Raw genomic sequence first — 24,526 nt, forward strand, 5'->3', positions numbered from 1 at the left:
ATTAAGAGATAAGTCCAGCCGTCCCTAGCCCCTCTAATCTCTGAGGACCGGCTAGAATGCAAGGGGATTAATCTCTTACCAAATTAATTCATTACCTTAAATTTAAATACCTTAAAGTGTGTAAAACTTATATAAACAGACATAACGTTACAACCTTCATTAAATTGTTAACAAGGGACTAAAACCACATGGAATTAAACTACTTCTGTATTATAAATCAGTGAAAGACTTAGGAACTGCAGATCCCCACCAGAGCTTAATGCAGTTTTGTTACAACTTTCTACAGCAGTTTCCTCCAGTTGAAATGATTCTATTCAATAAAGAAGCAAAGTGTAGTAGTTTACAATTTTCTTTACTCAGAGATGGTGGAATGAACCAATTACGGCTGAGCTCTAAAACTGCTTGTACCACTGGTGATACACTTTCCAGGACTGCAAGCATCTGCTAAAACAAAACATGCTGCATTTTGTATTCTGAGTTTCACAAATTTAATCCAAAATTGCAACATTTGCTACAGGAATTGGCAGCTCTAGAACTGGAGGTGAGGCTTTGCAAATTCTGATGTTGGACCCAAATCAGAAAATTCTGTAGTTAAATTTATTTGAAAGAAATGAAGAACTTCTGTAGGAAGAAAACCAGAAGTTTCAATTCTGTGAGATATTTAGAATATTTTGAAAGAAAGAAAAGAACCCGACATAGCATTGAAAGGGGAAAAAAACCCATTGTCTTCTAGAACAACAATGTAAACTTTAAATTTTAAATTCTTATAAAGCTCCTAATATCTTGTTGTGATAATGGGAAAGAAACACCTTTTTTTTGGTAAAATCTCCACAGCAGCTGCATCTGAAAAGCATCCAATATCTGGTTGTGGCAGTGAAGGGAAAAGGCTTCCAGCTTCTCTGTCACCAAATCTAATAAGGTGTGTCTTTTGGGAGGTTAATCAGTAGTTCAATGAAAAGTCTAAGAGCTCTGAATGCTGCAGAGTATTGGACTTCTAGCAGATGGGGTGTGAAAGGGTGTCAAAGAAATTTCTCAGTGGCTGATTTTAAGTAAGTGTTGCTCAGAAAAAAGAGTCATATCGTTGCAAGAAACTTGGCAAAACCAACTTAAAGGGAACAATAAAAAGGTGAAATGCTGTTTGAGCATTAATGCAATTACCACATTGCAGAAACCAGATTATGCTTCTTTGTCCTTAAGAAATTTGCAAAAGTACAAAGATAGTTTTAATGTTCTTCTTTTTTACCAAAAACTGTGTTGCTATCTAAAACAGTTAAGCAGCATATACAAAAAAAAATATTTAGTGGCATGGTAAACATAAACGCATGAAATGCACTCAACAGAACCACTAACATGCATAGACTGGGAGGATACTCACAAACATATATTAAAGAAAGGCTGAAGGATTACTGAAGAGATGAGTTTGTCTTGAAAATAAAGCTACTAGCAGAAAGCAGAAGTCTCACCTGTGACCTTTCATATCTCATTGCATCCCCTTGCTTTTGCTGTATACTTAAGCATGAGTGTGATAGACTTTCAGCAGAGGAAATCTAGCAATAGCTGAGTCTTATTTTTGCATGGATAAAATGCCTTATTATATAAACTGGGTGGTTATTTCAATTCAAAGGAAGAAGTTCCTACTCCTGAAGGACAGATACCACTTCCTCTTCTTTACTTGTCCATGTCACTGTGTATCAAATATTTTCAAATTGGTTTGAAAGCACTGTACTTCTCTCAAAGGAGGTCAAAGAAAAGGAGAATTAGGAGGGAAGATTTAAAATGTGTAATTCCAATAACCCATACAGAGGGTCATTGGAAAGTATCTGCATATGATTTATGGACCTCTAAATTTCCCTGTTTACTATCACATATATTTCTCTTCCATGTATTGTATTTTCTGTGTTTGCATTGGAGATATCTGCTTTACACTGTGATTTGCTTCTCTTATTTCTCGTATAACAAACAAATCAAAAATACAACGAATGCAATGAATGTGATCATAATTTTATTAAATCAAAATCAGAGTGCCGCTCTCTTCATTTCAGTCTGAAACCACTTTATATCCAGCTAAAATTATTTTTGCTCATCTATTAGGAATAGTAACGTGAAACTGCTTTCACAGTCATGTGGCTGGAGGAAAATCAGCAGTGATTAAGACAGAAAACCTTGAAGTAGTTATATGGGAAAAAACCCCTAAATCTGTAAACCAGATTGCTTTGTAAGCATCTGGCTTCTTTGCACTATTAGGCAGCTCAAAGAGGACAGAATCTTGCCTCTATAAAAAAACAGGTGTGGAAACCTGTTGGTACATAGTTGCATGTGTCACCTTTAAGCAAACCGTACCACTCACTGCCCCATGGTAAGATGGATGCTTTAAGAAAGGGGGAGGGCATAGAGGAGTTCATTAAGCTTTACCAATCCCTAACTGATGTAAGCTAAACTCTGCTGACTCATGGTAGGACCAGCTGACAGTGGTTTCAAATCAGTACTCAGCACTGAGAATATGTAAGTTTCCTTGGTGAGTCTTTTCCCTTTATACAGTCTCAACCATCACTCTGTCTACAAGAAAGCTTTTGGTCTTAACAGCGCTAGAAATACACAAGAATTGTCATCCCCATGATGCAAAGTGGGAGCCCACTGTGAACTTTTTGTCACATATACTAAATCTCTTTATGTAGTACACTCATTGATAGTAGATTATTGTCTTAAAAGAATAGTGCCTTGACGAGATTTTAGGTGAAATGGAAAAAAAATGTGCAGTGCTAAATATAGTCCATCTGCTTCTTCCTCACTGAGCCTCAGTTCACTAGTTTGCCTTTTTCTCAATTTCTGACAGGTGAGGAATGATCTGACTGGCGTCCTGTATGGTGAAGACATTGAGATTTCAGATACTGAGAGTTTCTCCAATGATCCTTGCACAAGTGTAAAGAAGCTTAAGGTATGTGCTGCTGTTTGAGGAATAAAGAGAAAATGGTATTATATCATGCCGTTGTATTTAATTTTATTTTTTCCTATGAAGAAGGTTAATAAAACAAAATTTGCATAAGAAGTATATACTACTACAATCCATTGCATAATAAGGTCAAAAACTTACGTTTTGAGGGTCTAGTCCTGCTTAAGTCAATGAATGTCTATGCATATAATAAATATTTTTATAGTTCCTGATAGGGACACTAAGTAAAGTTGTTGCTGGCTTAATGTTTGTACGTAAAGCATATATCTTAGTGATATGAGCGTGAAGGCTCCTGAGGTTTGGAACCAGAACCCTTTAAGGTAAATTATCATGTAGCAAAAGCATTGAGTATCTTTCCATTAGCTTCATTACACATTTTAGATTGAATTCTTTGCTTATTTCATCTGCATTATTTCATATAAATCATAGGAAAAAAAAGGAAAAACAAATTTGATAGCAGAATAATTTACCATCCTTCTCTTATTGTAATGATTTATTAGGTTCCTGGCATCTCATAAAATTAAAACTATATTTTAGCATTACCGTGCAGTGCAACCAGCAATAAACTAGACATAGGACATATAAATCTTAAACTGCATATGAACATGAGAAATGATTGAACAGAAAGAGAAAGAACTTTTAAATGGTTGCTGGCACCAAATACATATGACTCACAATCAAAGCCACAATCCTGCAAATGCTTAAATACGTGTAAACAGGTTAACCACCTCCCCCCCCCCCCCCGATAAACTGAATGGTATTAAAAAATCAAAATTAAAGCAAGGATATCAACCTCTATAGGCTAGACCACTACTGAAGCTAACTGGAAAAGGTCTGAAGCATGCTAAACTAAACGTGTTTTATTATTTCCAGTTTAGAGATGCAAGCCAGAAAGTTTAAAGTATAAATAAGTACAGATTATGCTTATAGGAAGCCATTTGTCCAGTCTAAGCCGGTTTGCATTTCCCATCTGGGGTTGAAAAGACTCCAGTATGTGTTATCAGTAAAGTCAACATTTTTGACAAGGTCTTTAACCCCTGGCATCAGAAATCTGACAATTCTGATGGCAGAGCTATTTAAACAAATGGGTGATGTAATAACAAGAAAAAATGCATATAAGCATGTATATTTAGACTGAAGGGTAGAAGAAGCAATGAGATTCTAGCCTTCATGTACGTCAAAAACATGTTGTTTGTTTTATTGGGAAGACCAGAAGACTCTAACAAACAATATATTAAAGTTATCTCTTTATTTCTTCTTCAAAACAAATTAATACAACAATAAATAAGCAATTATCTAGACAATTGCTTTTTCTTGATGGGAATATAAGGTTACTTTTCCTTAGGTACATATGTCAGGTGCAATTTAGCTATCCAATTCTAAAAATATTCATTCCTTTCTTCAAGATGTAAACCTAATATAGGTAAACTGGTACCTGCTTACTATACTTGTGATTCAAATAGCCATAAAATAGGTTTTCTTTTCATAAACACAGTTTAAATTAATGAAATTAAAGATTATGCAATACAAAATAGAAATATCTGGTATGATTTGTAGGAATATATGATCTATATTTTTCCCAGCAACACCTTAATTTTTCCTGCATTGAATCCAGGCTCTGAATCACAGTTGGAAAGTAAATTTAGGCTTAAGGATATCTTTAAAGCTCATTTTTGTGTTCAGAGAAAGGGATGTTGGAGGATATGCATTTGTACATCAACTTAAATGTTTAAAAATTCTAAGCATGCACAGGCAATAGCACTTCTGCTTCCAGCTTTCTTGTATCTTGCACGTAGGACAAAAAATGTGCAATATATGAATTCCAATTCAATGAAACCGTTTCCATCTGATTTCCGAAATACAGTAGGTGTTTTGGATACTGACTGAACATGATCTCTCGTTCTAACAGGCAAGTTAATTAAATTTTAAAATTTTGGGCCATGAGCAGGTTTGGATGTGGCCTCAATCTAAGTGAGTGACATGCACACTAACACAGACATCATCCAGTTTTGCCAGCATGTTATGATGGTGGGAGCTGACATCCTCTAGTTCACCTTCACCATCAGTGATTCCATAGCTAAGGTCAGAGGCTCATCTATAGTTCTTCCAAGTGGACATCCAGGTATTTAGAAGGCAGAACATGTGGATACCTCTATTGACAAAGTTACCCAGCTTTGAGTAGGTTTATTGATAACATCTTGACTGTCAGATACATGGTGGAGAATAAGACAGAGTATCTGAGCTGTTCAATTTAGATATTTCATAAAGAGCCTGCCAAGACATTGACTTTTCCTGGCAGATGAGATATTGTAGCAATCCTTCTCTGGAAAGCTGTGTAATACAACATTGTGATGTTATTCATTAGAAATGAGATAGATTAAAATCTGATCACAGAAGGGAAGCTCTGCAGGCCAAAAAAAAAAAAAAAAAAAGCTGCCTATTCCAGTATAATGTGCGTCACTCAAAAACTCTGAAAAGGCTAAAGAGTGCCTCATATCTGAAGCTGTTAGAAGTGGTGGAGGAGTTCTTCATCCCTCAGCTGAGCATCTTAGATGTCTTGATCCTCACTGTCTTCAGGGTTTATACTACTCAGCTGCCAGTAGTACTAACAACACTTTATATTTAGTGGATGAATGATATCCTCACCTATATGAAAGAAACAAGGGAGCAAGAGAGTCATTCGTTTTTGAGGTTGTGCTATAGTCTTCATTTATAAAACATGTTTTTATGGAGAGTCTGCCACAACTGTGGGTAAATGAAACGTAACTGTTCTTCATTTTCTTGTTTGAACTTTAGTCCATATGGGAACATATGTATTGCTTACTGAGGGGCAAAGCTTAAATGCTGATATTGCTACTCTAATCTCTGAGAAGAGTAAATATGACAGCTCACCATCTGGCAAATGGTCTAAACATTGGTCTTTTTATATAAGTGCAGTTTTGGGAGTTGCCTTCCCCCTGGGATGTTTTTAATCATCTCATAGATCACCTGCCTAGTTCCATGAATTAAAAACTCTTCTGTCAAATACACTTTAGCTCCATGCAAGCAATTTACAACTCTGTGAGAAAGACAGAGTACTTGACACTTGCTGGGATACAGTGGGTGACTTCTTTGATTCCTACAACAGAGTTACGCTGTGTTAACTTGCATCAGTCCCATGAGGGTTGATGTAAAGGAATAGTATATCCTTGCCAGGAAATCATACTGGTTGATAGTCAGTTAACACTGTGACTGAAGGTGGAAAAAAAATTATGTCCCAGTAAGTGTCTGATGTATTTTTTTGCATGAGACTATAATGTGGACATATACCCTGACTGGTGAGCCCTGATGTGAACCCAGCTCCAATAAACTTCATTATCCATCCGGATAAAATCTCCGCAAGTGATTTGAACTATGTCCAGTTGCATGAATTTGAAGCTTCAGTGTCTCTTATGCAGGACAGAGCCAGCAAACCCAAGCCTGACATCAAATGGTAAATAGGCTTATTTACCATCCTGCATGCAATTCTTCAGGAACAAATTTGGAAAAAATGTGAAGGGGACACAAAAAGGAGAGCTGGAGAGAAAGAGGCTTACTGAGGAGTGCATCACTGGACAGAGGAAAAATGTTATTCGTGGAAGAGGAAAAGCTACTGTACAGATTTTCCTAAATTAATTCCTTCTACATGTGTTCTAATGTACAATTCTTTGGTTACATGATTGTGTACTAAATTTTCCACTCTTTTTAACTGCAAGCCATAAAACCCCAGGCACTGCATCTCACAGCATTGGTGAGATGCAGTGGTTATAAACAGGAGGAATCTTTTATGATTTCCCATACATGACTAACCAACTAGAACTATATATTATATTCTTCGTGATGCAACTTTATGAAGCTGGACAAAGAAAAATATATCCAGCCATATATTCACTGTCAGCCTGACCCTACGATCCCGTACTCTCCACTTAACCCAGCAGCATCCCCATCTCATTGTGGATCTTCATCCCAGTCTGAAGTTCCTTGCTTATGCAATGTTATGTTCTGCTTCTCTGCAGAGATTGCATTTGTCCTAACAGTAATTATTTGTCAAGCTTCCTATTTGCCATACTCTTGAAAAGTCCTAATTCTCCCTTTCAAGCTCCTTATTCGATAATGGTCTCAAGCCTACTGCTACCGCCCCAGATGTTTGCTCCATCTTTGCCTAAAAAGTGCAAGTACTCATTGCCCAAATTCTTTATTGGGTCTGTCTCTCCTTTCCATGTGCCTTTTTTTTCTCTCACTGGATCCTACCTCCAGTCACTTTATTTACTGACTCTTAGATCTTCTTGGATCCATTCCTGGCCAGTACTGAGCATATGTGGATTGTGATTTTCCCCACCCCTCAAAGGGTTAATACCTGGACAAATGTGGGGGAGAACTGAGGTTTCATATTTCTGTCAGAACAACCTTCTTTTTCTTAGCATTTTGCACATAAAAAAACATGGAAAAGAACATTATTAAGGTTAAAACTTTTAAGTCTTTGGAAAAAAATCAGAATTCAACTTTCTTTTGCTGTAGTCTTTAATGGCATAATACTTGAAATGGAGGACTCATTACTTATTCTTTAATAGGTGGTAATAGAACATTTCTTTTGATCTTCTTCAGTCAGTTTGTGGTGGGATACCATCCAAATCTTTTAGTAAACACAGAAATATTAATGTCCTCCTTACTGCACTGAGTGCTTCAAAAGCAGTAATTTATGTGTTAACATGGAAACTCATTAATTTAGGCAAAAGAAGATTTGGGTGTTGCATCTTGGTTTGATCATACATCCCAAAGATGACAGAACATCAGGGATTGTCAAGTTCTAGAAGCCGTAGTTGATCTTTGAACTTGGGTCATGAAGATTTTTAGTTGAGCACTAGGGATTCTTGAGAACTTAGTTAGGATGTGGTTCTTTCTCACTTTGCAGATTTCCTGCTCTAGCACTGGAAGCTCAGCTCATGCTGGAAGTGGAGATTCCTGCCTGACAGAAAATCCAGCTTCCCTGAAATCCTTAGTCAAATATCGAGATGGTCAAATATTCAGAACTGGCATCTTCTGACAGCTGGACAAATCAGCAGATACACCCATTTGCTTGGGTGCCTGAACAAGAGCAGAGCAAGTTTGAAAACAGATTGACTGCCAGTATTAGAATGGGTGCTTTGCTATGCCTTGTGTAAAAAACATTTTCAAGATTAATTTCTTGTGTGCCTGTTTGCTTGCGTGCCTATAGACTGAAGGAATTTGTGGTGGTTTAGTCCCTGTCGGGGTCTGAGACCACACGGCTCCTGCCCCTCCCCCACAAAGGGAGTGAAATACAAAGCCCCGGGGCTGAGATAAGGAGAGATTTAATACAACAGTGCAACAGCAACACAACAAACAACAACAATAGCAATAAGAATAACAGTATGAACAAAGCAAGGTACGTACCGATACAGCAGTGAGAGGACCGACTGCACAAACCCACACGCTCACCGATTCTTCCCGCGCTATAGCGCCAGGATGTGACGTCAGCATGGCATATGAATAACCTGGCTAGAGCTTCCTCCCACTGCTGGGGAAACAACGCTATCCTAGCTAAACCAGGACAGAATTGTAGAGCCACATGCTTATGTGACCGAATGTGCAAGATTTGGGTCTGAGTGCCGTTGCCAGACTAATTGCACCATGACATTAGTATAAGATAATCCTTGCAGACAGTAAGGTTATTGAAATGGGATGGGTTATTTCTGAGAAAAAAAAAAAGGATGGACTATACAGTTCTTGTAGTGCTTTACAGTAAAGGAATAGTCACTGTGGGAAATGTACTCTGGTTTATGTGATAATCAGGTGAAAGCAATGTTTTAAGGCATGAAACCACACATGGAACAATGCATGGAACCACAGACACTATGCCTTCAGTCTGAAGGTTGTTGTACAGCCAGCAGGCAGTGTTGATGCCCATGCACTATAGGGTTATTCTCTACACCCTGCCTACAATCTCTGGTGCTCATAAACTATGAGGCTGCACATTTTCTGTTTTTTTAAAATTGGTTCTCATCATGTTATAAAATAAAAAGGAATCTATTCAATTTTAAATTTAATAATTAGGTGCTGTGTCATTTTTTAATCCAACTTTGCTACTCTTTTTTCAAATATTGAATCTGCATTTTTATGTTCAGAGAGGTCAAGCGATTCAGAGTCAGATTTCCAAGAGTGACCAAAATTATTTTTAAAATCTGAAAAATAGAAAGAATGGATGAGAGGGGTTTTTTGCTGCATAATTCCTAAATCTATTTATTGTCCTTTAAAAAACTGTAATACTATTGCTGTAATTTGTGTAATTTGTTTGTTTAGTTTCATGTGACCTTGTTAGATTTGTTGAAAAAGAATCTAATCCGCTTCGATAAGATTTACATTACTTTATCAATCTGTGGCTAAATATAAAAATAAAGAGAAGCAGGTTTACTGAAAATGCACAGGTTCAGAATGAGCAAAGCATATTACGTTCTTTCTGACTTTAACCATACTAAGAGTGATACTAATTTCATGCATTTAACTGAAGAAGCATTCTAGTATCTTTTTGCACTGTCCATCATAATATTTTCTGCCGAACAGGAAATAAACATTGAAATTATCTAAATGGAAAATCTTTGATAAATTGATTTAATTAAAACCAAAATGTTTTCACTACTGAAATTTGCATTAAATCATCTGTTTCTTTTTTCCTTGGAGAGGGAAAGAGCTATTAGTAATTCTACCCAAGTGTTTTATAAAAAAAATGAAAAATTAGATTTGCTCAAGCTTTTGCTGAGAACTCAGCTTTTGTGTGAAAGAAAAGGTAATATTAAGTCATAAAAGGTATCTGTTCTGTGTTTTGTAATGTTAGCAGCAATTTTCACATGAGAAAAAAACTAGCCCTGTTCCTGAAGAAATATTTTCCTGCATATGCTTCTGAATTTAGGAATATTTTCTTAATATGTTTCTAAGTATGAAAGTAAAATTATCTCTTTGACTTCAGTCATAGATTCTTCAAGTGTTGATTTTTTTTTTTAATGTGTGGAGGTGGCAGGGAGGAGGAAAGGAGGGATTGACAATGTGTTATAGTGACTGTAGAGAAGATGTTGTATGAGCGAAACCTTTAAAAACTACTAAATCAGGCGTAATATCAAGGCTTTTTATCTTACAAATCTCAGTCTCTCCACTTTACAGCATTAGTTCATGTAAGCAGTGAAAAGCATATATTTTCAACTGGTTTTAATATGCAAAATTTTAAAAGAAATCTTGCAAAGGGTCAAAAGAATATTCGACATTTTAGTGTTATTGAATAGTAATATTTGACAAGATAAACATTACGGTTTTATTCTCGTTAGTGCTATTGCTTAATCATTTTCTTCAAACACCTCAGCTGCTCTCTCTTGCAGTATTTCAAGTTCTTGAACTTATAGAAAATTAAATAGTTCTAACTTAATTTTGCTGTCTGCAGCTGTAATCCGTGCTAACTCTACACGATTTGAATAGCCAACTGAAGTGGTTTCTGGAAAGGCTGTGACTGTATTTAACTGCCACGTATTTTATTCAATCTGCAGGGTAATGATGTTCGGATTATCCTTGGCCAGTTTGATGAGGAAATGGCTGTGAAAGTTTTCTGCTGTGTAAGTAAATTTATTTAATTGCATATCAGAATAAAGAATGTGTTACATTTGAATAAAGAATGTGTTACATTTGAATAAAAAATAATTAGAACATAAACATTTCTTCATGGGGTTCAGCTCTGTCACGGTTTATATCCTAAAGAGAGGTTACACATGCTTAGCTCCAGTTCTCTTTCAATAGAACACTTTGTACTTGACTTCAGTGGAATTTAGTCATGGACTGCATGGTTAGCTGCTTCTTATTGCTTTCCTGTATTGGAATTAAATGCCAAATGCTTGAGCATTTCTCTTCATGTCAGATCCAGGGAAACACTTGTGTATGTAGCAGCAGATACAGAGAACGGCAAGATTTGAATCTTGTCCAAGAGTTGTGTTCTGGTGGTAATGTCTGTGTGTATGTCATTTTGCATGTTTTTCTTTGAAAGAATAAGAAATTGAAGCAGTTCCTATACATGCCAACTAAGCAACCCTAATAATTTTTGCTGCTCAAAATGTTGCTAATTGTACAGTTGTCATTCGCTTCTGACTGCTGTACGTTTTACATGTTTTATATGAAAGCAATTATTAGTTTGTAAAAAATAAAGTTTTTTGAATTAAAAGAAATGTACTAAGACCAGCATAAATAAAATTCCCTATCCTCACTACTTGTTTGTGTGTGTGAATGTGCTGCAAACATGCACAGTGTGATTGCCACTGAAAGTAGCAGGATTAAAATGTGGATCTTTATTTGTACCTGCTCAAAAAAAAAAAAAAAAATCCCAAACAGGCAGATTTTAGTGGCCTAAATTTTGCACTGGTATGGAATTCTTAGTCTAAATAACCAGATTAATTCTGTATGAGCCAAGAATACGATTAACATAACGGAAAAGCATTTTTAGTGTTCACCTAGAGAGAAAGTTACCTGTTCAAGCAAATAAAGGAAGGGCAGAAGTTCAAAATCTGAGTGCCACATGTGCCTCCGACACATGTTGGCTCATACTCAGCAGCTGTCCTAGTTGCTGGTAAAATTTGGAAAATGGATTGTAGAGTACATTTGGAAGGAACAAAATCTATTTGCATCCAAAAGGAAATGGAAAGTGTTATTTTCTTTTTCATTCTTCTCATCTCTGATAGGTCTTTGTATGTAGATGTTTTTGTTCTGGCATTTAAATTGGATTCACAGAGATAACCTCCCATTTTTCTATTCCTGGAAGAAAGAATGGTCCTTCTGCAGCCCAGTTCCTCTTCTGATCTCTTGTGTTTGGGCTGCGATTCCCCAGCTGAGAGGTCCTGGTCAGAAGTGTCTTCCAACCCAATGCTAGACAAGAGATTGGCCTCGCTTATGCCACTGCTCTTAGTATCTAGGTGCCTTCCTTGACAGTTCTTTTCCAAGTCCGTGGGCATGTCAGGCCACTGAAGAAATCCTAGAAGTCCTCAGAGGGGGGCAGGGTGTCCTCTTGTCCACACTTCTCTAGTCTGAAGGATTTCAGGTGGGGGATGTCTCTTTTACATGAATACCCACTGCAGCTTTCTGCAGCAATGGTTTGGTACTACCATGGGAAGTGTGTAACTTAGAGTGGTTTGAAGAGTGATGGCTGCTTCTAAAGTACATTAGTGTAAAAAAATAATAAGGTGGATTTTTCTGGAGCCTGGAGAAATCTGAGAGGTCATGTATTTAAGCTTATATAAATGTATTTATATGAGAGTTTCAGCAGGAGACTGAATGAAGGAGAGGGCAGTTCAAAGTAGGTCATTTATATATTAATGCACTACAATATGTCAGCAAGCTTGTTAGTAGTCATAAAATATATTGTGGACTCATGGACTCCTACAGCTATGTGTCTAAGAACACAATAATTTAGATATGTCAAGTTTTTTAACCGACTTCCTCAGGTGTATCTTCAGACAGGTTTCACTTGTGATTCCCTGATGTCAGCCAAAGGTTTTGAGTTTGTTAAAGGAAGGTGCTATTGTACTAGCGTGAGATTATTTTTTTTTTCTGATTGTGGTTATAACCGGAATATTATTTGCAAATGATTTATGTAGGTGGGAAAATCTTTAAAGTCTGCCTCAGTTTTCTGTCTGGATTCAACAATCATATGCTATGAGGTTTCCTCAGGACATCCATTGTTGTTTATGTAGAATCATAGAATCATTTCAGTTGGAAAAGACCTTTAAGATCATTGAGTCTAACTGTAAACCTAACACTGCCAAGTCCCACCGAACCATGTCCCTAAAGTGCCACATCTACACATCTGTTAAATACCTCCAGGGGTGGTGACTCAACCACTTCCCTGGGCAGCCCGTTCCAGTGCTTGACAACCCTTTTGGTGAAGAAATTTTTCCTAATATCCAATCTAAACCTCCCCTGGTGCAGCTTGAGGCCATTTCCTCTCGTCCTATCACTTGTTACTTGGGAAAAGAGACTGACACCCATCTCACTACAACCTTCTTTCAGGTAATTGTAGAGAGCGATAAGGTCTCCCCTCAGCCTCCTTTTCTCCAGACTAAACAACGCCAGTTCCCTCAGCCACTCCTCATAAGACTTGTTCTCTAGACTTCACCAACTTCATTGCTCTTCCTTAGACACAATATGCTCATCTTCATTTTGCTTGACTATCTCCTGCACTTTCCTCCTGAACACACACACAAAAACGATGCAGAGAACATAACACAAAGATAAATGGACTAAAAGAAAGTCTAATTCAGTGGCAAACTTTAAAAACATGACAGGACTAATTCAAGCCAAAGCGAATGTTAGCAGGTGTTTCCTATGATGTTTTAAATAAGCGTAGCTATTCATTTAACACTGGTGTCAACAACAGTTAGCAATTTTAATTCCATGGGAAATCATAGCTTTCTAATGTTGTTTTCACCTTGGTGCAATGAATGTGATATTTTTCATGGAATGGAAATCAGGGTATTTTTCTCAAAACTTAACACTTCAACAATCAAAATGGTCAACTGTGTTGGATAGACATAATATTCTTTTCACTTGAAATTGGTTTAACATGAAATTGCATCTTCCCAACAAAAACTTCAGTTCAGCAGAAAATTTTAATTTAAGAAAAATTGTTAGTGGGAATTTTTCCAACATATTATCTTTAAACCATAGAAAGAATGCAGTATAGCCATGCACACCTCCAGACTGACACTTAGCTGATACAATTATCTGTCTGAAGACAATTAAAGAAGATAACTATTACACATAGGTCACTGCATGAGCTTTAGGTGACTCTTTTAGTAAACATTTAATAATAACTAAAGCCAGGCTTAATCAGCATGGTTGCTACAAAAGAACTGGACTCTCTTCTTCTTGAGCTGATAAGAGTTTTACTGCTGAGTCTCTGTTTTGGAATTAAAGGCACTATTGATTTTTAATGAGAAACAGATGGAGGTTCCTTACAATTCAGAAGTCTGCAGGCATTCTTGTAAGGGTGGGGTATAGGATCTGTCCGTGCTGACATGATGGAAAGATGATGAAAAGTCAATGGGGGTAAGGTTTTGCAGGCCCATTTACACAAGCTGCCAGTAACTGTTTGCTACACATAAAAAGATCTCACAGAAATTTTTTTTTGTTGTAAATAAGCATCTCTTTATGGATTCAAACAAGAATGAAAAGTTAAAAACAAAAAAAATTCAGTCTCACAAGGGCAAAAAATGTCCATGACAGTTTCCTGGCTGCTTGACAGCAACTCAGGGCTTTGCAACTTAGATAGGGCATGCAGGAAAGATTAGGGAAGACATATGACTACTTTATGCTGTTCTGATCCTACAAAGCACTTGTAAACTTTCTTTGACTTGCTCTTGTGCGCCATTAAATCTTCCCCTTAGAAACCAAAACCTGTAAGTGATCTGTATGCATTCAAACAGTTCAAGAAAGATCCACGTATTTCAAGGAAATGTTTCTCTTAAGCATCAAAATAACCTCCATTTAGCAGAAACAACAGGGAAGAAATGGTGACAAAAAGCATTTTTTTGAAATAAGTCTTCTGGAACCCAAACACTGAAATGCCTGAACATTAAAAACTTGTGCTGTCACTAGAAAAATTACTGCGTAGTCATGGTGCTCAGATTTGGAGGAACTGATTTTGTTCCTTCTTTTGCCTTCACCAGACTAACCTTCAAGCGCTACCATTCCACTAAGTCTCAAATGAAGAGCTACCAGCTCTTAAAGTGCTTGTTGGTTGGTTTTTTTTTAACCAAATTCTTGCAGGAATGTGAAAGTTTTAGTGCAACCTTGTTGGGAATGATCCCTTGTTTCCAGGATGGAATTTCTGGCTATTTTAAAACTTTTGATTTTCAGCTCATATCCCAGGACATTTACAGATTATGCAGGAAACAGGCTCACATGCTTATGTAAACAGAAAATTTCCAACAGCTCCAATTTCAGAATAGTTCACAGCCAATACTTTCTTGCAACACACAATTTGATACTTTAATCTGTATAGAGCAGGAGAAGCTACAGAAGATTGTCCTTCTCTAAAAGCACTATTCGGTGTCACTTTGTGTCCTCAATGATTTGAAAACTGTCAAATAAAAGACACTATATCATTGAAAGATCTTAAATGACCTAACTGTGCAATGGAAAATCTTTTAGACATCATGAAGTATTGCAGGAGGGGATTGCTGTTTTCCTCGCAGGTGGACCTGGGATGTAGTGTTTCCACAGCTTTAGTAGCAGTGGAGATGGGCAGGAGGGCAAAAGCAGATGCATTCCTGGAAGGGTAGAATTAATGAGCAAGGGAAGGACAAAAAATTTATGTGGATTGTGGAATAAGTCAGATATAAGGTGCAAGACGGTGGGTTTCAGACAGGAGCACTTTCAAGCAGTTTTATATACAAATGCATGAAATTTGATTTTGGCTGAACAAAAGCTCCTGTAACCAGGGGGCAAACAAAGCTGGTTTGTGCACAATACATGTATGAACTGAGTTGGCACCATTATAATAGCCTTCACAGATTTAATCCCAATTTTAATTCAGGTATTAACATATTTAAGAGGCTGTCCTATTTCGTAGTTTTTGCTATTCATCTTTTTTATCTGATAGGCTTTTGGTATGATCTTTGGGATGCTTTTCAAAACAGTTATGTTCTGAATGACTAACATGTCCTGTTTGCATTTTCATAATTTCCTCCTCCTGTAACATTTTCTGTGAAGATGTAGCAGTTTTCCAGTTAAGAGCTCTAAGGTTGCACTGTGATGTCTAAAAACTGGAATTTTTTATCTTAATGTCTTGTATCTCCAGTATTGCTTATATTAGGAGCCAAAGAAGCATGAAACCTGCTGTTTTGAAATGGAGTCTGACTGAAATGTCAAAGGAAAATATCTAGTTACAAAACAGTGAGAGAAACATGTGAGATAAAATTTGCTAATTTTATCCTAGAACACTCTTCACAATGGAATAGAATATCTTTTGTAAATAGATCAGCACAACAGTATATGTGCCTGACTAATAAAGTATTTCTGTTTCCTGTTATATATATCTGCTATGTATTGAAAGGAGATAACCATCATCTCAGTGTCTTGGAGTACAGTGGGCTGTATTTAGTATTCAAACAATATAGACTTTCACCTGAAGAAATTTCTTGCTGAAAAAAATCACTGAGATTTGCATGTTTTATCAATTTACTATTGCTTGATGCTCCTCAGAAGAAACTGCTTAAAGTCCCTGTGGTCTCCATTTTAGCACAGTCACGTGATTCATATTTGCAACGTTGTGATTTGATGGTGCCTAGGATCCAACTTTTCTTGTTTAACCTTATCCTGGTTTATGTGGTCTTTAGGATATTAGGATGATACTAAATTAGTTTAAAGGTGGTAGCATGGTGGTCCTACCACTCATGTATTATGGAGAATTTTCTATGCACATTCTGTGCCTTCTGCCAGTGTTCCTCTTCATCTCCCCTGGTTTTAGAACCCAGTATTTTATTTTTCTGGTTTTGAATAAATGGTCTATTGAAAGCAAAATAGGTTTTAGTAAATTCTCTTCTTGTGATCTGAATTTTAAAGACAGGAATCTTCAAGAAAGGAGTCTTCATTATTAGCAAGTAATTATTGTAAATGGTTCAAAATTCTTGTATATCCTTTAAATACACCATAATTTCATTAATAATGGAAAAAACATGAATAGAAAACAATTACTTTTATGTTCAATATGTCTATTACAATGTCTATTAGCTTTTCTATTGTTCTTTCTTTGTAGGCTTATGATGAAGAAATGTATGGCAGCAAATATCAGTGGATTATTCCAGGGTGGTATGAGAACCTTTGGTGGGAATCCTGGATTAATTCCTCACAATGTCTCAGCAAAAATCTTCTTGCAGCCATGGAAGGTTACATTGGAGTGGATTTTGAACCTCTCAGCTCAAAAATGATAAAGACCATATCAGGAAGGGTTAGTATTTTTCCTCCAACTATTTTATACCATCAGTTGTCTCATTAGTGTCTTGACACAGCAAAGCACTGAGGAAGGAGGTGAAGCTAAAGGGTTTTTCTACAAAGAGAGTTGGCAGTCATCATGTTAGTCTCATCTTCCCACTGTTTTGCAATTTTAAAATATTTAGAATTCAATTCCAATTCTCTACGGGGTAAGGAAGCAGTAGAGTCCCTTGCCTCAAATATGTCCTCTTCCCCCTGTATGAACATTGCAGTTAAATGTACAGTAAAGCTTGAATTGTAGTCTACAGTATCATGTGCTGTGTCATGGCAAGTTACATAGCTGAGCACAGAAACAGAAAACTTTTATGTTTAAACCTAATCCCGCTACCAGCTAATTTCACTGGTGAGTTGTGCTTCTCAGAACTAGTGGGTGGGGGTAGGGCTTGTTTTAAATATGTAAATGTGTGGTATTTCCATAAAGTGCATAACATTTTATCACAGAACAAATTCATGCAAGCTCTGGCCAATGAATAAACAAGCCTGATTTTGCTGCTTTTCATCTTTTTTTCATCTTCTTTCATCTTCTGAGCAAGCACAAAAGACAACAAAAAGACAACTCATCATAAGATAGCACACCATAAAGAACATAGTAAACTTGTAAAACATAGACAAATTGCCACTGAGATAATTGCCACTGATATTAAGCAAGTAGTTGCTCAAGTAAGGGTTATTTGATTTGCATTATCCTATAAAGTGAAATCAGACCACTAATTTACAAGGATACAGACTTATTCTCTGTTCCAGTATTATGGCTCACCAATATGCTGGTAACTTTGGTTGAACTGAAGCCTTTTGTGCAAAAGTAAAATAAAGCAAGTTGTCCTTCATACAAAGAAGCAGAACAACTGCTTTTCAGTCTCTCTGTCTCCTAGATCTCTCTTCCAGTCTCACCATCAGTCTTGTAAGTCAGGCAGCACATATTGTTGGAATTTTAGTCTCTTAGTTTTTGTTTTGGTGGCCTTTTCTATATTAGTCACACATGTCTCTAAACTGGCGGGTGCAGTTTGAGGTTAGGTTTGGACGCAACTTTAAAATGTGAAGTATTGAAGTAAAACTCAAGTTTTTCTCCACTGCAGACTCCACAGCAGTATGAAAAGGAATACAATGCTAAGCGTGGTGATGGGCAATCCAGCAAATTTCATGGTTATGCCTATGATGGAATATGGGTGATTGCTAAGACCCTGCAGCGGGCAATGAAGTATCTGAATGCCACCAACAAGCATCAAAAGATTGAAGATTTTAACTACACAAATCACAAACTTGGCAAAATATTTCTGGATGCTATGAATGAAACCAACTTCTTTGGAGTAACGGTAAGTCCTAAACAGATACTTGTGGGGTGGAAGAGGCTTGTGATTTTATGTCAGTAGCTGAAGCAAGAATTACATTTTAAATATTCTTGAAAAAGAAACACAGTTGTGTATTTCTTATACCTTCAGAGCTTCCACAGTTCTACTTTACCTTAAAAATTAACATTGTTGCCTTGAGACTCTTGCACATTATCTGTCTTCTGATGCTAAGTGATGACATTGTATAGTTCCTATTCTTAAGCAGAGATGTCATCTTAATTAACAACTCAGAGTGGTCTCAAGGGAACCACAAGTGTTGCAAGCTGCAGTGACCTTTTAAGTGACTGTTTTAGCAGTTGAGGAGTAGATGGAATGTGATCTGAAAATACCTCCTATTCCCCTCCATCATTTATTTTTCGTAATAGTTATGGTACACTAATGTCTACAACTCCTGTGCCATGCATCCTAGATATTCTTACAACATACTTCAGCTGCCATTTAAGCTTACTTATCATTTGTATTTTTTCACAGTCAAGTTCAAAACACGTTGACTATGACTTAAGAAGAACTGGTCACATATACTAATTACCTCATTCTGTTTTCAATTGTACCATTGCAAATTCATAGTAAATTTTTTCTTATTGACATTGCTTCTAGTTTTTAGCAGAGTAAAATGGGCAATAAAAGTGTGGCCCTAAAACTTGTCAATATTTGAGGCAATGTAAGTCAGAAGTTAATGGCACATATGTATTCAGGAGTCTGCAGAGCCGTACTCCTTCACCAAGAGAGATGAACAGACTCCATTTCAGGGAGAATGGTCTTCACAGTTTCCAATAGCATCAAACAAGGAACCTACTGGAACATGCTTCATTGAGCAGTGTACTTGGGCTGCAACATAGCTAGATAAGGAAATCAGAGTTTTGAAGAAATTTATGTTTCGACAGTGCACAAAGAGTGCTTTTAGGCACCTCCTTGCAGCGAGAGCATGAAGAAGGTTGGCATCATTTCTGCCACTGTGCAGTAGCTTGTCAGATTCCTTCCTCATGTTAATTTAAATTGGCTTGGGTATCAGTTAACCTCAAAACATGTTGAAGTAGCAAACTAAGGTTGTCATGCATGCCACCAATTTGTTCAAGGAGGAAATGCATATGTATAGACATCATCAATGAGTGCAGGCTCAAATTTTTGGTGTCCTTGATAATTACTGAAGAAGCCCATGTTTTGTATCACAGTACAATTGAAACTAATTTAAGATTTGTAAGTAAAAGCATTCATATGGCAAGAAAATACTAGAATCTAGTTGCCATTAGAATATAATTTTTGCTTTCTGTTTTACACTGATTTTGACTGAAGGTTTCAGTAAAAGAATTGGGTACCCCATTGCATCCGCAGCAGGACTGGATCTCTAATAAAACTTTCAGTCAGTAGCAGCTGTGAACCAGACTCCACAGGGACTCAGACATCTCTGTTCTGAGTTATTCCAAGTACAGTATCTCTCAATGCGGTTGAAATTGTATATTGCTATGTAGTTCCTTTCTTTTTCTTTCCCTGTCTTAGACTTTTTGCCTGCTGTCTAGTCTTGACAGATGCTTATGGTAAAATTGATAGATTTCATTAGCACTGCTTAATTTCCTTTCACTGCTCCCCCCCCCAAAAAAAAACCAAACCCCAAACAAACCCAAAACCTCTAAGACAAAGAAGGCTCTTTTTTATTCGTTTCAGAGACAGCAGCAAAACCTCACATATGAACTGCATCCTTATAGGTAGGGAATGAATCAAAGTTTCACCAAGCATATTCAGCTATGTTTACTTACTTTATTCCCTCAGGTATAATGGTTTTTAAAGAAATTAATGCACAATTATTCACTCCATTTAGTGCTTGTCTGAGGCACTTTGTAAAATGTTTCTCTTTAAGATTGGTCTACCAAGTCATGGTGACAATGCACAGCCCAAATCTGATGTTTGCTAGGATCATACTTCTTGTTCCTATAATACATTCACAAAAACATTTCGATCAGAAAGATATGGAGAGAAGAAAATCTATAGCAGCTACACTTTCTTAGGATATAATTGGAGCAAACAATACTCGTTTTTCCAGATAGTGTGAAGGAGAAGAGTTTTATAGCAGATATTAAAAGTTTTGCATTAAAATGTTCTGAAAGTTGAAGGAACAGATTGATTCTTACCAGAAATACTTTTAAAAATTTTATTTTTCAGTCTAATAAATTGCTGTCATTTGTGAACTAATTTAAAACTTTCACTGGCACCTAAGTTTTGGGTCTTGGAGTGCCAAATTTAATTTTAATATTTTTTCCAGAAAAAGTATTTTACTATAAAATTTTTACAGTTTATTTTTAAAAACTTATTCTAAACATGAAAAGGACATTCATTTATTCTAGAGTACCTATGCCAAATATAAAATGAATTTCTGAAAAAAGAATAAGTAAAAGAAAGGACTAAATCTTTTCAATATTCAAAAACTCATCCAATGATACAGTAAAATATGTTGTTTATTAGCTAAGAGGAGAAGATAGACAAGCTGTAGACAAGAATCTTAAAATGCAACATCTATTAAGAAGAGGCGTCTTCATGCTTTCTGTGAATATGATATCAGAAATACTGTCATATCATAAAAGATGAATCCCTTTACCCAATTTTAATTTTCTTTGAAATTATTTATAGTAAACCACAAAAAATACAGTCACTGTTGAGTGGTGGTTTTTGTAGAATTTTTTAAACAATTTTGAAAAGTCTTGCTGGGAGTCAAGTGTGCTAGTTCCTGATTACGCAGAATGTCATTCTTTCAGTTTTCTGTTCTTTTTTCTGATTTTTTTTTTTCTTAGGAGACAACATTTAGAAAACAGTTTAGGCTATTGTCCAAAGACTTGACAGGGCTAATCCTCTTTTTGTGCATCAGAAACTCAGGACATAGATGTTACTTATTCTAATTATACTGTCAGAAATCTATTAGGAGGAAAATTGTAGCTATTCCTTAAACATTCCTGAAGTTTCTGCTCATTTTCTAGATTTTTTTTTCTCTTACCAAAGAGATTTCTTCTGTTATTTTTCCTTCATGCTTACCTGATTTACAGTCATGTTGATTACCATATAATTTTCATGTATATTTTGAATATAGAGCAAGGAAGCATATACTTAATATTTTATCAGAAAACAGTAATATAGTTATCTGCTACACTTTTTCAAAGGTAAAATGGATACTGTTTTACAGGTACAAAAGGACTTTGTGATGAGAAATGCAATATGAACAAACAAAAGACCTGCAGGGATGTTCCTACAGTTTTGTTAATCTCAACGTCCTAATTCTGCAGCCAGATGCCCTGAATCTGGTTGTTTTCAAATCAAGCAGGGCATTGTGTGGTTAAAATGGTCCATCTGCAATGACAAGCTTTCAGGACAGGAGTCCTTTTGATTTGGGACTAGCTTGGCTTTCATGGCATACATTTTTCTAATTCTTTGCTTATCAGAGCACTTATTTATTTTTTAATGGGAAAGTTATTGAAACAAAAAAATCTCTTAAAGGACTTCGGACAACTTTTTCAACTTTTCTTAATCCAGACAAAGCCAGTTTTATAAAGTGAATGCAACCCTGACACCCTAATGGTTTATAAACTGCCAGATGTCTGTTTCCTTGCTAAATAGATCCCTCTTCTCAAATAGTGCACATTCTTTCTGATAACCTAAGTGTCAGAAAATGAAAGATAAGAAAAGAAGTACTCACATAATTTATTTTGACAGAGTTTAGATCTCTCTGGAGTCCCCTTATGGAGTTCGTAGAGCCACTGGAGGTAACTTAGAGTTGGAGAATCTACTGAGGTCTCTGTTGAAGTGTTACTACGTTGAATCAGTACAGAGTGATAAAGTGATGGGAAACAAAATATGTATCTGGGATATCTATATATCTGCATTTCAGTCATACAGCAGTTTATAGTACTACCTGTAACATGCCCATCATGTATGTGCGAAACTTGAAGAGAATTTTCCACTGTGCTAGAATAATTCTCCTAAAGCAAGATTGTTTGTCTAAAGGATAAAAAAAAAATGAAGAAGAAAGGTCTAACTTTATTTTGTGTAATACTACCATAGTATAACTTGTAGGCTTGATAATTAGTGAAGAATTAGTGCTGTCTTCTCAGGACACTGAGTCATATTTAGTACATACCGAATCAAAATCTATTGAGAGAATAGAAGGATTTTGTTTTAGTAATTTTTTTCATTTTGTTTTCTCTTTGTAAAGTCTATGGATGGTTACATCATACCTTACAACTACAGCAATGTTTATATTTGTTAGTGAAAAAATGTTGGTTATACCTGGAAAGATATTAAATACCACATTTGTTCTTGGTATGATAAAAGTTTGCATTGATTCCATGGGATAGCCAAGTGGTGGAAAAAATGCAATGACTGTTGAGATAATTTTAAATTTATTTTTTATGCAAAACATTACATTATTTTTAAAAATGCTTTCCTCTGATTTTCTGATCACTTCACCTTTGTCACTGATGTGATGTCATGAATGTTACCATTCTCCCTGGTTTATGCCTGAAGTCCTGTAGCTGTTGCAGTAGGGTATTCTGCTGCTTGACTTTATTGCTATTATCTGTGATTATAAATCAGGCTTCAGAATTGTTAATTTATTTCTCATCCTTATGGCCTTCTATTATTTGTGTGTAATGGAAAAAGAATTACAGTGGAGGAGAGAGAAAATGAAATACAGTGTTGTTTTTCCTTTTATCAGCCAGAGACTCTAGCACAGTAGGATAAAATTCCATCACAGTAGCTGCTGCACAATTGAAACCACAGCCATGAAATAGCTTTCATGTCTGTCCCTGGCATCCTGCATTTGAATAGATCCAGTCATGTTTCATAACTGGAAAAATGCTTACTGATATGGAGTTCATTTTGTATTTTGATGCTGATTATTTCTGAAGATTGATTTTAGCAGCTTGACTCCGCTTTCCCCAGGCTTCAGTAGCCACTGTGCTGCACAGAAAACTCAGAAATATAGGTGTTAGCATCAGAATAGGAGCAGGGAGAAAGTATTTATTTCTTGTCATCCTGAAAAAATAACATACCCTAAGACTGTTAAATTAAAGAGTATGTCAGTCTTTGGCAGAGAATCAGATGGAATTAGGGTGGACTTCAACAGAGTGAACTTATGCTTCATATAGGGGTCTAACAAACATTTCTACAGTGGCATTGATCAGTGCAGTTAATTTTGCATGAACAGTTCTGAATTAAGCCTCCAGAGCTATTTATACCTGGAGTCAATTTTCTTTGTTGCCATGGCTGAAGTAGGGCAGATAGTAAAAGTATTGGGGGAAGGGCAGAAATTTTAATCAAGTAACTTCTTGTTAATCTAGAATAGTGCTTTAAAAGTACATTTAATTTTATAAAGGTGGTGGATGGGTAGAACTTCAGTGTGTAGTGGAATACCTAACACTGTAAAGATATCTGTTCCTGGGAAATGCTTTTGAATATTCCATCGAATTTGACTTGGTCTTAATGTTGAGCATTTGAAAACTTGCATTTGGCTGTTATCCATAATTGAGTGATTTGAGGGGTTCAATAAGCTAGCAAAATGCATAGTCAGGAAACTGTATATATGTACATATGTATGCACACAAATGCATGTGCTCACAACCCCACTCGACTGTTGGTGGATCTGTTTTTTCCACACCTGACCCCATGGGTTATGAATATGAACTAATCTGAACTTAATGCCTTGTGTTTCCTTTGATTTTTTAGAACTTGTTTCCTGTTACAGGGTTTCTCATGTAGCACAAGAAAGAAAAATATTTGGGGTCTGGCTGTGTGCAAGACCTCCTACATCTCTTTTTGGTTTTCCTGAACCTTGAATCTGAGCTTCCCCCAGTGGAGATAAACACAGTGAATCTCTTACTTCCTCACACCCTCCTGACTACCAGTGCATTATCCAACTCAAATGAGCAACTGAGAACAGTACAGTGGATTGGTGAAATAATATGCTCTCTATATGAGCAGTTTGTTTAGGAGACTCCTCAAAACAGAGAGCTGCAAGTTTGCATAGGGTCATAGACAACGTTTGCTCATTAGGAAAATTCAGTGCAAATATTTTCATCTGCCAACCATGTAAAACTGCATACAGAAAGAAATTCTAACTTTTTAAAGTGAGAACTGAGATTAACCATGACATTTCAAGATTAGCCCTCAAGCTAATCAGCAGTGGACGATT

General features: G+C 36.4%; 1 protein-coding gene across 3 annotated transcripts in view; it reads left to right on the plus strand.

The window, feature by feature from the left end:
- GABBR2 (gamma-aminobutyric acid type B receptor subunit 2) overlaps nucleotides 1-24,526 on the plus strand; it is a 487,733-nt gene that overhangs the window by 221,129 nt on the left and 242,078 nt on the right. For all 3 annotated transcript variants that reach the window (XM_074876123.1, XM_074876133.1, XM_074876142.1), the window contains 4 exons: nucleotides 2,834-2,935; nucleotides 10,519-10,584; nucleotides 16,770-16,961; nucleotides 18,082-18,318. In XM_074876123.1, the coding sequence (XP_074732224.1) occupies nucleotides 2,834-2,935; nucleotides 10,519-10,584; nucleotides 16,770-16,961; nucleotides 18,082-18,318 (597 nt within the window). The remainder of the gene's footprint in view (nucleotides 1-2,833; nucleotides 2,936-10,518; nucleotides 10,585-16,769; nucleotides 16,962-18,081; nucleotides 18,319-24,526) is intronic.

This window comes from Strix uralensis, chromosome 1 (assembly GCF_047716275.1).
Source record: "Strix uralensis isolate ZFMK-TIS-50842 chromosome 1, bStrUra1, whole genome shotgun sequence".
Taxonomy (NCBI): domain Eukaryota; kingdom Metazoa; phylum Chordata; class Aves; order Strigiformes; family Strigidae; genus Strix; species Strix uralensis.